Below are 13,694 nucleotides of genomic sequence, written 5' to 3'. Positions count from 1 at the left end.
CATTTGCTTTGCACTGATCAGGGATCCTTGTTTGATATTTGAATGTATTTTAGATAGTCAAGGTTGTCAGGAGGTGTACAGTTTTACCTTCTTATAGTGACTATTACACTTAAAACCCCACAGTTGACACAGATATAAGTAACATTTGACCTGCGTCAGACTGAATGTCAGTAAGTGTTGAGCTGAATCATTTAAAGTATGAATTGGATCATGGACAAAACCCGGGCACCTCAGTGACACTATGTAGAGAGAAACTACCATTGAATAGACATTATTTTCACATCAGATATTGAACCCTCAGAACTTTTCCCGTTCTGTTAAGACAAAAAAAAAAAAATCTGAAATTTTTGCCAATATTAGTTCTTAAAACAAAAACCATAGTCCTCTTATGCTGCAACGCTCTCAAAGTTCAGGTTAGCAAGTTAATAAAATGAATTGAAAATAAGAGGCCTTTAGTCAAAGCTGGAGATTGCTCAGTCTTCCGTGTGTAAATACTGTCACTTCCTTTGCCCAGCAGAAAGCTAAGGAACTGTTTGACAATATTACTTATGTTCTTGAAATGATGGCTTCAAAGAAATTTGAGCTCTTTTTCTAATAATTTCCTAAGTATTTAAATTATAATGCAGTTGGTTTACTTGTGGATGCGGTCCCTGTGTGAAGATTATAGTCATATAAAAGAGAAAAGGTTATAAAAACATCAGGGCAGGTCCATTTGTTGTTATAGACTGCTTTGGCTTTTTTGACTAAAGATAGTACGCAGATGGCTGTACAGATGCAGCTCAGTTAGTTAGAATATCGTGGAAAAAAAATCGTAATCGAATTAACAGTTGAACAGTTAACTTTAATATATTCTGTATCCATTACACATAAAGTGAAAGATTTGAAGTTTTTCTTGTTTTCATTTTAATGATTATGGCTTACAGACTGTGAAAATCAGAAATAATTTTTAATATTTACTTTTGAGCAAATTACTATTCAAACAGTATAATTAGAGTGTATCTCTTTATGTCATTCAGTCCATGCAACCACAATCATGGGAAGACTGTGGAGTTGAAAGTTGACAAGAGGATGATTTAGACACCTTCCATGAGGAGGCTAAGGAAAAGAAGATCACTGCTGAAATGCTTGCTGTTGGCAGTGCTGCATTGAACCATTTCAATGGAAAATTGATTGGCAGGGAAAAGTGTGAAAGGAAAAGGTGTGCAAGCAACAGGGATGACTGCAGCCTTAAGAGGATTGTCAAGAGAGGTCGATTCAAGAACTTGGGAGAGCTTTACTAGGAGTGGACTGAGGCTGGTGTCAGTGCATCAAGAGTTTCCAAGCACAGACGTCTTCAGAAGAGAAGCTACAACAATCCTAATATCAAGACATGCCTCGCATCTTCTAATAACACCTCAGCAGTTCCACAGGCTGCTCACTTCCATGCCATGCTGCATCGGTGCAGTAATTCATGGTCCCGACGAAGCATTGAGTGTATAAATGAACATACTTTTCAGAAGTTGGACATTTTGGTGTTGTAAATCCTTTTTATGACTGATCATAGAGAATATTTGAAACTAAATTGAGATACAGGATTTCATATAAGCCCCAATCATCACACTTAATGACAAAAAGGCCTGAAATTTTTACTTTACATGTAATTAAATCAGAATTTAAAAAAAACTTACCCTTTCTAATCAATTCATTTTTAAAAATGAACTTCACACATATTTTAATTTTTTGAACTGCACCCGTATAGTGGCTTTATGAAGAAGTCCAGCAGTTTGAGACTGGCAGCACTAATGTAATGTTCTGCTCTGTTAATGCTGGCGCAGGTGGACAGATGTGACATTAAACAGGTCTGAAGGTAAAGGGAGGTCTATTGGCAAAAACTTCATTAGAGGTTTGGTTTTAGTTATTGCTAAATTTATTGGAAGTTTATTTTATTTACATGCAACTATATTTAAACTAATTTGAAAACTTATATAGCATTGGAGGCAGTAGTCTTGATAAAACATAAAAAAAAAATATATATATTTTGTTAAATTTTGATAACAGTGTGAATTATATATTTTTTTTCTCTGTTAAAAATGTTAGCTTCCTAATATTTTGTTGCGCTGGACAGTATTATCACTGCATTTGCCCTTGAGATAAGAAAAGGTTAGAAACGTTACACCGTTTGAAAGATATCGCGAGATTACCGAAGAAAAACGAACTTGCGAAGGAGACATGACGAAAAGTCCCGAACTGTCGACATGCTGAGTCGCCCCCCCCCCCCTCCTTTTTCAACATGGCTGCTGTGTCTACTCTCTCAAGTAACGCTCAGATTGGAGACTGACTCGATTTCTACCTTCCAGTGCCTCTAAACTTTTGGTGTACATCAACTTCGCTTGGATGCAAATCACGTTCTACACCTTGTTGTTCCCCCTGGTTTCATTTAGTGGAATAACCTTCACCAATCACTCCCTCCACTGGGCCTTTTTTACCCCCAAAACAACCAACTGCCAGCCAACAACAGTTTCCAGTGCAATGGTTTGAGTAGGTGCACTCAGTTTTCCTCTTCATGAACAATGTGTGAAAACTGCGCCGAGCTGGTGGAGGTTTTAAATGAAAGTAAGTAAACGAATCATTTTATTTCCACGAGACGATGCTGAACTAGCTGCTTGATGTTAGCATCGCTGTCCACTGAAGGCTGTTGGAAGCATGTTAGCTTGGGGGCTAGCCAAACGTAACTTTGTGTATTTTCTTGTTTAGCTCGCCTTTGCATCCAGACTTTACAGCCATAACACGGGTGGAAGTCGTGACATTTTGACTGCATATTTTACAGTCAGTGACAGTTATGATTTTGTGTCACACTGTCGATTTGATATGAATGCAAATGCCATTTTCCCTTCCAAACTGGCAGTCAGTTTTGGGCCTGTCTGTCAAATAGTCATCGGAGCTCCTAAATCGACTGAGAATGTTAGTGCCTTGGTCGGTTTTGCGTGTGACATTACAGTCGTGAGTTAAAATATCTATGAACTGTTGAACACGGGGAACAGGGTGTGTTTTGAAGGATGTCGATGGCGTTAAATAGCGGCTTGCACGGATTTGGAAGTTAGCTAGCTAAGTTAGCTAGTTGAGCTAGCAAGCAGGCTGACTTTGTTTGATGTGTTTGTCAGGTCAGTCTGCTAGCTGTCCACTCCGCAGCCACCCATTGTTTTGCTGAGGCCAAATTCACAGTTCAAAACAGCCTGCACACTCTCAGTATTAAGCTCACGGTTAATAGCGCTGACACTAAAACGACGATATAAATTTCTTATGTGTGATTTGGCGAGTCTGTTAAATGTTACTATAAGCTAGCGGCAACTGAGCTAGCTGAAAAATGTAATGGCTGCATCGAGGCGCATATTTTGGCATATAGCATATCGATAATCCTCAGGAGCTTCTGTACATTTTTCGACAGATGTCCTCAGCACACTAGCAATACTCCTTATTCATACTGGTGGTAAATGTAGTGCTATTTTTGCCACGAATTCTCGTTTCATCTACGGGGCTAACTTTAGCAAGCAAACGTAAATACAAGGTTGCCTTTATTGCTAAAACTTAGCCTTTAGAATAGGCGTGCTAACCAGGCCTTGCTGCACTTTAGGAGTGTCTCAAAAACATTGAGCAAAGCCTTTTTATGTGATAGCAATGGAAATGACGGTTAACATGCAGTGTTCAACTATTTATTTGTCGTTTTCCAGTGAGTGTCCCATCTATTATGTGTCACGAACTTGCGTGTATGAGAAGTGAAAGCTCCTCCCGGAGGTTCTATAGGAATCCACTTGTACAGAATCCTGCACCTGACTGTAGTATGGCTCCCTAATTCAAAAGTACAATATACAAGAGAAGTATGTACACCACATGTGCAATACCACTTAAATGTCAAATGATTCCAAAACGAATCACCTGAAGGCAACTGCCTTTCTTCTAAATTTAACAATAGGATGGTTTGTCTTATGTCAAAAATGAACAGTTTACATGTGCTGTGTAAAAAATACAGTCCCCTCAGTAGGAATTCGATGCAACCCCTTTCATTACTTGTATTTGTTTCAATTCTTTGAATGTCCACTTGCATGGAGGATAGTCATTGTTGCACAGATGTTCTGTCAATCTTCAGAAACATTTTTTTCCTATTACTATTCTTTACTGGGAGAGTTGTGTTGGTCTGTATTTCTCTTTTAAAATACCCCCAACATGTTCTATTTGATTGAAGTCAGGCGACATGCTTGACGGGGTCAAAATTTTCAATTTATTCTCCTTTAGAAACTCTTGTGTGATTTTGGCAGTGTGTTTTGGATGGCTGTCATGCTGGATTTTTCCTCTTCTGCAAAGCTTTGGCAGACTGGGAGTCAGCTTTTCAGCCAGTATTTTGGTATATTTACAGGCAATCATGATGTCATCTGTAAATGTCATGTGGCGCCATATCATCACACTCCCACCTCTGTGTTTCTCTGTCAGGATTATGCATTGGCTGTGGCCATCCTGGTCAAGTTCACAACAAACATGCTGGACTAAACAAATTTATATTGGTCTCATCTGACCAATGAATGTGCTCACAATATTGACCGGGTTTCTGTTCATTTTCTAAAGCTTAACTGTTCAGTTTTGAGCTGGAGAGCGAGAAGGGTTTTTATTTTTTATTTTTTGCATGCCATCAACAGAGGATGACATTATGCATCGTCCTTCACACTGTCTGAGCTGTCACAGAAAATTTAGATTTTCATTTCTAACCCCTGTGCCAAGTTTGAAACACTTCTGTTTTTCAGACCCAAGTTGTGCAAATGGTGCTCTGTTCGTAGCAGCATTTTAAGAGAACAGCCACTGAGACTCTGATTAGTTATACTATAGCTTGTTTTGTACCACCTGAATACTACAGTTCAGTTTGCTGGTGGCTTTGTTGGTCACAGATTAGAATAAAATTAGTGTTGCATGTCTGGTCGTCGTCGTTAGGATGTGGAGCCGTGATGTAGACATGCAGATAGACACAGCTCATAGGTCCAACGCTAAGAAAATCCTGGTGTTTGAATATCATTTTGAATTCATGGTTATGCAATTAGGCTGACTGAAAATCACAGGCGTGCTAAGATTTCTTTTAATTCATTAATGAATGAATGAATGAATGAATGAATGAATGAATGAATTATAATAATAAAATTTTTCTGTCGTGTGTGTCAGAGATCACAGGTGGATTCACTTTTGTTGTACCCAGTTTATCATTTGTGGCCTTTATTTTCAATATAGTCATCATATTTGATTTCGAATGTTCAGATGAAATGATGCAATTTTGAATCATTTCAGGTTTTAGGGATATTGTATAGTGGTGTACTCAGTTCTGTTGCTAATTTTCTTTGGACAAATTATGTTGTCAATGGGTAGATAAACCCTTTGGATATGTGTGTGTCCAGATGCTAAAGTACTTGTGTGACAGTGAACTGTGACCACCTGATTTAGGCAAGAAACATCATTCTCATCGCAAAGCACATGACTAGAGATAAATACGGTACAGACGTGTGGGGTAGCTGGACATGTCATTTCAAAATCCTGGATATTAATTCTACTGCTTTAACAGCCTCCTTTCATCAAGGGGGTAAGTGAGCAGGATTGTGAGCTGCAGCATGAACTTATTCTTCATCAGAAATAAACGTGATGCCAAATGATGGAAATCAACACCAGATCAGACTTACAGAAAAGTGTGTTTTGAATGCACAGTTAATTTGTGTTAAAACGGTTATTTTGAAAGACGATAATGATATCTTACCAACTCTGAAAAACTTCTGTAGTTCACACCAGTAGTTTATGGTGTTCTATTGTTGGCTGATGTGTGATCTCTCACTACGATGTTTATGTTGCCACTAGAGCTCACAGGTTGAGATTCAGCTTTGTGTGTTTTCAGTTGTGTGGTGTTTTTGTGTAGGCCACTGCAATGCATGGAGGATAAAACATGTTCCAGCCACCAGAAAGCAATTTTCTAATCTTAATATGTGTAAAAATATTTATGATTATATCTGACAGACAAAAATATGTCAGACCTCATGTTTAGAGCTTTTCATCATTTAGGAATAACCAGCACTGATATGGTAGATGGATTTCAGTACCAAAATGTTACTGTAATTCATTGTTTTTAGCTACAACTTAGAACCCAGAGCGCTCACATTTTAGTGTTGATTTGTCAGATCTCTGTTAATGTGAAGTACAGTCTGATTTGGTGAAATGTAGACATGAAACACGAACACTCAAAGGCTGTTAAGTCTTGACACCCAACCCTCCAGTTCATAATGAATTTACAGAGGTGGGGAGCAGCAGCTATGAACATATGATGTTTTTGTCCTCTCTGTGCTGTGAAGGACACTTCTTTCTGGTAAACACTCTCAAGCTAGACGTTTTCATGGTGTTTAGTTAAAGTTAGACGAAGGTTAATGTTTGTTGTGAAACCCCACACAGATTTTCACTTTTTAAATGTGACTCGATTCTGAGTCAAATAACTGCTGATAGACTTTTCCACCCCCTGAACAATGAAACTGGTGAGGTTTCATTTGATTTGTGTTCGTTTTAGGAATAGCAGGATGAGGTTTCCAGCTTTTCTGATAAAACTAGTGTAAAACCCTGGGGGGGATGGAATGGAAGTTCCACTGCAGGGTGCTGTCAGCTGTGACAGCTCTGTCATTAAGACTGGCAGGTCCATATGCTGTGTCTGTGGGTGACCTGTGACCTCAGATTTGCTGCAGCAGCATGTGTTGGACTGTGTGTGTGTGTGTGTGTGTGTGTGAGACAAAATCCTGTTTTACAACAGGGATCTGTGTTCAACTGGTGTTTCTTAATGCAGTACTAATCCGTGTGATTTCCCCAAAAATTTGCTGCTTTTCTCTTTCTGTGTGTCTGTTGTATGAACCAAGGCTAAACCACATGCCTGAAAAGTACGAAACTGCAGGCTTTCCTGACATAAACTAGATAAGAGACAAGTATGAAAACAAATTAAAAAGAAGTAAAATATCTCTAGCATGCAAAGTCTCCATTTTTTCCAGAATTGGTAACACCTGCATGCACTTGGAAACATGTTGAACATATTGGTTTCAGGATTTTATCATTTTTGTAAAGCAGATGATCAAAGAAATTAAACTTTTTTTGTTGATTTGTGACATTGTAAAATTGCTCCGCTGCACAAAAGACCTTTTTTTTTCCTGTCACTTAGGTTATGCTGTTTTCATAGAGTCACAGGACTTACATTGCAGTAAAAAAAAAAAAAAAAAAAAAGCCCGCAGGAAGTATAACTGTATCGGCAGCAAAATGCACCCAAAAACAGCTTGAAGTTCACAGGAATAAGCCATGCACTGTGTAAAAAATGTAATTAAACAATAAGAGGGCTTTGATTTTTGAATTCCGTTTTGCTGCTCAAATTTCAGGATCCTTGTATTGCACTTAGTGGCTCACTGTCATGACTGTGCTGGGGGACTTCCTACTTTTAGCTACATGTTAAAATGTCAGCAGAGAAAAGATATATGAAGATATTGATGATTTTTATTTTTATATTTAAAGACCTGCTAGTGAAAGTAGATAGGAAGTCAAACAAAATCCGGTTTTCTTCATTTTGAAGTTAGTAACCACTAACACCAGAGCTGAATGAAACTTCAACATGTACAACTAAATGTGGTTTAAGGTAAAATTTGATGAGCCAGCCCTTACAGCATGCTTGTATTAAGAGGGTATCAGCCAGTATATCTCTACAGCTCTATTCTTTGAGCTCTTCAAAACAAACATTAGCGAGACATTTTTCTATTTTTCCCAGCAGCAGACACACCACCACATGTTGAACAGGAAGGTTGACAATCCCTGACCCTGGCCTCCTTCTTTTGACTAGAACATGAGTCTGTATAACTACAGTAGCCTCCTGCAGAACCGTTTGAATGTTGTTAATACAAACTTTTGAGCAATGAGCTGAAGTTCCTAAACAATGTTCATACTAGGGCTGAATGATATGTTGCTTCAGCCTCGACATTGCGATGTGCACATGTGCGGTAGTCACAAAATAATTCAAACTCGTCGTGCTACAAGAAAAGGCAACTTGCAGATTCGTCATTTTTCGTTACTAATCTATAAGAAAGTCTGTCTGGTCTTTGGAGAGTTTTTTTCTTTAACTATATTGACACAAACACTGAGTTTGTGGCCTATAGGCGCCATGTGTGCACCGCAAAATGAGCGAGGAACAGGAGAGAAACACAGAGAAGATAAATTTGGTTGCAAATCCAAACAGAATGCCAGTTGTAGCGCAGCAGATTTAATACAATATTAATCACAAACATAAATTTGGTTTACCACAATTACATGAAAACTGCCGACTGAGATATTTACATTTAAAATACAGTGTTGATCGAAAGCAGCCCACGTAGATAAAATTACTTGGTTTCATCTTTGATAAATCTGACTGTAGGGCGCTTTATTTTATACCTTTCAAAGCAATCTTTGGTCACATGCCTGTCTTAGCTGCTGAGTTGAGTGGAAACAAGAAGCTTCTCTGTGCACAGAAGCCTAGCAGCATGTACCTTAGCCTTACTTTTAGGATGTGCACTGAATTCGGATGAAGAAGAACATTGTTTTAAGTCTTATTTTGAGTTTTGAGTAGAGTTGTACATAGAATTATTAGTTATAGATGTGTAACAGGTATTTCCAAAAGGGCTCAGTCTGAGAGGAAAGTAAGGATTGCTTACTTTGTGTGCAGATAAACTGTGTGAAATGGGGATTGCTATTATTTTGTAAACTTTTGTCAGAGGAATAATGAAGGTTTTTTTTAGCAATGCTAGCTGGATGGTTCTGTGGAGGGTGAGCTCTCTTTGACCACTTTGACCCAGTCTGAAAGACCTCAGTAACTCTTTCATGGATTTCATCAGATACTAAAAACTCATCTCCTCCGTAAACACCTTGAAGCCTTTTACACAAGACATCCAAAACTCCATTTGTACACTTGCAGAGTTGTGTTATATTGCCGTGCCCTGCCTTAGCTTGTCATTGAAACTTTGTAAATGAAGGAGAATTTGATATTAGGCATATCCCAATTCCTGTAGTTGTCTAAAGTAGATGTTACCATGGCTTATTATGGAATCTGATATTCAGCATTTTTCCAGTTCCTGGTATGATAATTTTTCATAACCAATGCCTGATTTAAAAAAAAAACAAAAAACTTTTCTACTTTGGTTTTGATACAGCCTCATCTCCCTATCTGTAATCAGGAATGAAACAGCAATATCTGATATATGTTACAAGTCACAAGTAACAGCCTATCAGCACTGAAGGATAAATGTTGGAAAGTTCTCTTTCAGTTACACATACATTACCGTGCAAATGTTTGGGGTCACTTAGAAATATTATTTTTGAAAGAAAAGCAGTTTTAATTTAATGAAGATAATATTTAATGAATCATAAATCCAGTCTAGACATTGTTAATGTGGTAAATGACTATTTTAGCTGAAAGCGGCTGATTTTTAATGGAATATCTACATAGAGGTACAGAGGAACATTTCCAGCAACCATCACTCCTGTGTTCTAATGCTACATTGTGTTAGCTAATGGTGTTGAAAGGCTAATTGATGATTAGAAAACCCTTGTGCAGTTATGTTATCACAGTTTTCATGGAAAACATGAAATTGTCTGGGTGACCCCAAACTTTTGAGCAGTAGTGTATGTTTAACATAGCTAGGCATTTCAACAGCGTTTTTGTGTTAATTAAAATTTTGACACTAAGATATATATGTTTACTGCAACTGTTTATCGATACCAAATATTGGTTATCGGTCCCTTTGATTAATAGTAATGGGTATCGCTTATCACCCTTTAGGAAGAAACACATCAGTTGACCCCCAAGGAGAGGGATAGATCCCTGTATCTGCTTAAGGGGTCGTACATGTTGACAGCTGAGATAGAGACATTTTAGTGTAATATTGTGATTGTTGCTTGAGAGGTCTTGAGAGGCACAAACATGGAATGTTTGTCTTTGCGTGCACATTTACAGAGTAATTCAAGGAGGCAATAATATGGAGATGGCTGGTCAATCAAATAGAAAAACAGTGATTGTTTGGATTTTTGGCAGTTTTACTGTATTTTCATGCATTGCAAATACCTAAAAATTTTGCTTAAAGTGTTTCCTTTATTGCAAAAAGCACATTTTCAGTTACAGAGTTTCAAGTTTCTACAAGGCCGTATATTTGTTTTCTCACCCTCTCTGAACCAGATAAAATAATTTTCCTTCCAGCAAAAGTGCATTCCTGGAATATGGCAAATATGCTTTGAGAAGCCCTTTAGAATCACAGCTTTTAAGCATAGTGAATTTCAGACATGGAAGTTTATCCTTAACCTTTAAGAATGGTGTATGAAACCGGTCTAATCGACTCGTGAGAGTCTTCAGATCTTTCAATAGCTTTAAATGTAAAATTGCAAAAGCAAAGTAGCTTCAAGCTTTGGCTTGACTCCACTAACAACTGGCTAACATGAAAGTATTTATCTAAATACTGACTGCCTGCTACAGCATTGTTATTTTAAGATATTGAATCAAAAATATTAAAATGCAGCCTATAGCTCAGCTGAAATCCTGTTTAAAAATGTGCAAGGAACAGATACTTAAGAAGTTGTTGTACAGCCACATTCATAGTAGCATACTGTTTTTGTCATATTTTGTCACTCGGATCTGTTCTGCTTCACATATTTTGTGCTTCAGATATTTTGTGCTTCAGGCCTTTTTCTGCTGCCTAGCGTACAGTCAGCCTCTGCTTCCTTTCAAAAACACAGTCTAGCTGAACTGCATTTGTTATAGTTTCACAGCTGGAACATTCATATTTAAACGCCTCCAGTCTGGCTGAACGTTACAGTCACTGCCGAGCTGAGGAGAGTGAGATGACACACTGAAGTTGTCTTCCCCCTCTTTGTATTTATATCCATGCTGAGTTGCAGCAACAAACTAAGTTTGATGTTGGGAACTTGTGTGCCTGTTCCCAGACAACATCAAACCAGAGCGCAATCTTCTGATATTCCACAATTAAACACTTTTGTTGCCGTTTTTTTATTCTGTTTCTTTTTGTTGCCAAATGCAGGTTAGCAATTCAGTGGAGATACTTGATTCCCCTAAACTGGGTGGGGCTGGTGTGGATCTTTGAAGGCCAATACAGTAGCAGTAACTTTAGACTCCAGTGCCAGTGTCAATATGTAATGACTTTGAATTGGAAAAGCTCCAACTTGGAGCCTGTCTGATACTCATTTTTAAGGCCATTATTCTATTTGATAGTCAATATGATAATGATATATATGCTGATAGTCACTTATTTCTTTCATTTGTAACACCTCTATATTTTAGAGTAGAAAGAGAAATAAAAAACCCTAATGAAGTGGGGAAGCCATTTGGGTTAATCTGACTTGATCTGCTGATACAGATATGATTGTGTCATTTTTCTTTGCAGTGAAGATGATCCATTTATCATATTTTCTGGGAAAATTCCTATTAAAATGTCAGTGTTTCCTCCTCATACTTATCAGACCAGACTGACCAGGAGTACATTGAGGGTGTATTTTACTTCTGTAATCAGAATTTGCATTTGCATTACAACTGGTCAAAATGATCAAAGCAGTGCATCGAAAATGTGCTTTTACTGGTTGTTCAGCAGCTAAAAAGTCTTCGCATAGCCTTCTAGGTAGGGCTGCCACAAACGACGCGTCGACGAATCGCCTGAACACGATACGTCATCAAAAGCGGACGTGAGCGCGCAATGCAACAGAAATCACCGTCCGAGTGGAGCGCGGAACACGCATGGACATCCGCGCTGTATCGTGCATATATAGTATATGCACGATGCGGCGCGGATGTCCGCGCTGTATCGTAAACGCGGACGTCCACGCTGTATTGTGCATATATAATATATGCATATACTATATATGCACGATACAGCGCGGATGTCCATGCGTGTTCCGCGCTCCACTCGGACGGTGATTTCTGTTGCATTGCGCGCTCACTTCCGCTTTTGATGACGTATCGTGCTCAGGCGATTCGTCGACGCGTCGTTTGTGGCAGCCCTACTTCTAGGTGAAGAAACTTTACACCAGGAATGACTGAAACTGATTTTAGGATATACTCATCTCTTTGTTATCTCTACATATGCTGGGAAGAAGTACTTTTACTTTGCTATGTAACTTAAACAGAAGCTCATCATTCTGAAATATACTTGTGAAGTCTCAACCATGCAACAGGTGCTATAAAACTGCGGTGTAAGGAAATTTGCATTATTCATTAGGTTGTACTCCAGTTGGACTACATGGTCATAAATAATGCAGACATTCTGTAAAGAGCTTCCAAACAGCTGCTGGAGGACAAAGGGGAATCGGGGCTTTTAGGGAAGAAAGGTCTAAATAACTTTCAGTGAGTGAAAGGTCACTTAGGTGTTTAGAGTAGACTGAAATGTTAGAAATGACTCCAAAAGGTCATGATAGTGAATCTTTGAAGAAGTATTCTCATAAAGTTTGAAAATCTTTTCACATGAGCTAAATATAGGAATGATTAGTATTTGTGTGTCCACGCAAGGCTGTTCATTCCCCCATATGACATTGTCAGAACTGCAGCATTTTTGGTAGAAATGCAGCATTTTTTTAGTAGTTATTGATGATCAGGATGGCACTATAGAATGTGGCTATTTAATATAGATGCAAACAAAATGACCTTGCCCTGAGCACAAGCATGTGTTATGCATGTGTACATTATGTACAGATACCGAATCACGTGACCTAAATATGTAGTGGGTGGCAGGAATTGATGGGACTCAGAAACACCCCCACAATTTAATCAATTGTTCCTTGTATCATTTCCGGCCAATAAGTCCCCAGCGGTAGATTTGTAGTAGGATCACAATCATGTGATCGTCAGCAGGCAGCTGACGTAGTGTTCACTTGTTGTCATAGTGTTACGGATTGTGAGTGATTTGAACCCAAGGTGAGTGCACACAGCAGGCAGTAGGCGGGTCACAGTCAACAGGTTTTATTAACAAAAAATAAACAATTATGCCACTCAGGCAAACTCACTTCAGGTGAGGGAGAGCAAAATCAGGCTACCGGGGATCAACAGTTCGGGGCTCACTCCGGCCGATCGGTCCACCTCTTCGCCCCGAGGAGGGCAGGGAATCCTCGTCCTCGTACCGGAGGACAACTGGGGGAAGACAGGCTACTCCGCGGCTCGGCGCTGCACCGTTTTCTCTGTACTAGAGACAAGGCAGTAATGCAGTATGGTCCCACGTCTCCTGCCGTGTGAAGCCGGTCTTTATAGCAGTTGATATGAGCTGCAGGTGTGAGGCTCTCCCAGCTGCACCAAATCCACTAATCAGCAGCTGCAGAGAGCCTCACAGACTGGCGACACAGCAGCTGGGGAACGGATGGCCAGAAGGGGGCGGGGCTGGCTAGACCCATGACACATAGCTACAGTGACACCGTGCCGCTATCTCGCAGTGACACAGAAATCTTTAACAAATCCGTGGATCCAGACTATAAACCGCATTACTGCCAAAATCAAATCACTTGGTCCTTGTGTCATTTCTGACCTTCCTGAAAATTTCATCCAAATCCGGTCGTCCGTTTTTGAGTAATGTTGCACACAGACAGACAGACAGCCAAAGCAATGCCGATCGTCACATAACCTCCGCCACGTTCGTTGGCAGAGTAATTAAAAT

The 13,694-nt window shown here is 39.2% G+C and overlaps 1 protein-coding gene across 4 annotated transcripts in view; it reads left to right on the top strand.

The window, feature by feature from the left end:
- Window positions 1-2,257: 2,257 nt before the first annotated feature.
- Window positions 2,258-13,694, top strand: part of usp34 (ubiquitin specific peptidase 34) — an 80,561-nt gene continuing 69,124 nt past the window's right edge. For all 4 annotated transcript variants that reach the window (XM_055009849.1, XM_055009848.1, XM_023289911.3 and 1 more), the window contains exon 1: window positions 2,258-2,592. In XM_055009849.1, coding sequence (XP_054865824.1) covers window positions 2,550-2,592 — 43 coding nt within the window. In that variant the 5' untranslated portion in view covers window positions 2,258-2,549. The remainder of the gene's footprint in view (window positions 2,593-13,694) is intronic.

The sequence above is a fragment of the Amphiprion ocellaris genome, chromosome 4 (assembly GCF_022539595.1).
Source record: "Amphiprion ocellaris isolate individual 3 ecotype Okinawa chromosome 4, ASM2253959v1, whole genome shotgun sequence".
Taxonomy (NCBI): domain Eukaryota; kingdom Metazoa; phylum Chordata; class Actinopteri; family Pomacentridae; genus Amphiprion; species Amphiprion ocellaris.
This window is presented reverse-complemented; position numbering and strand designations above follow the sequence as displayed.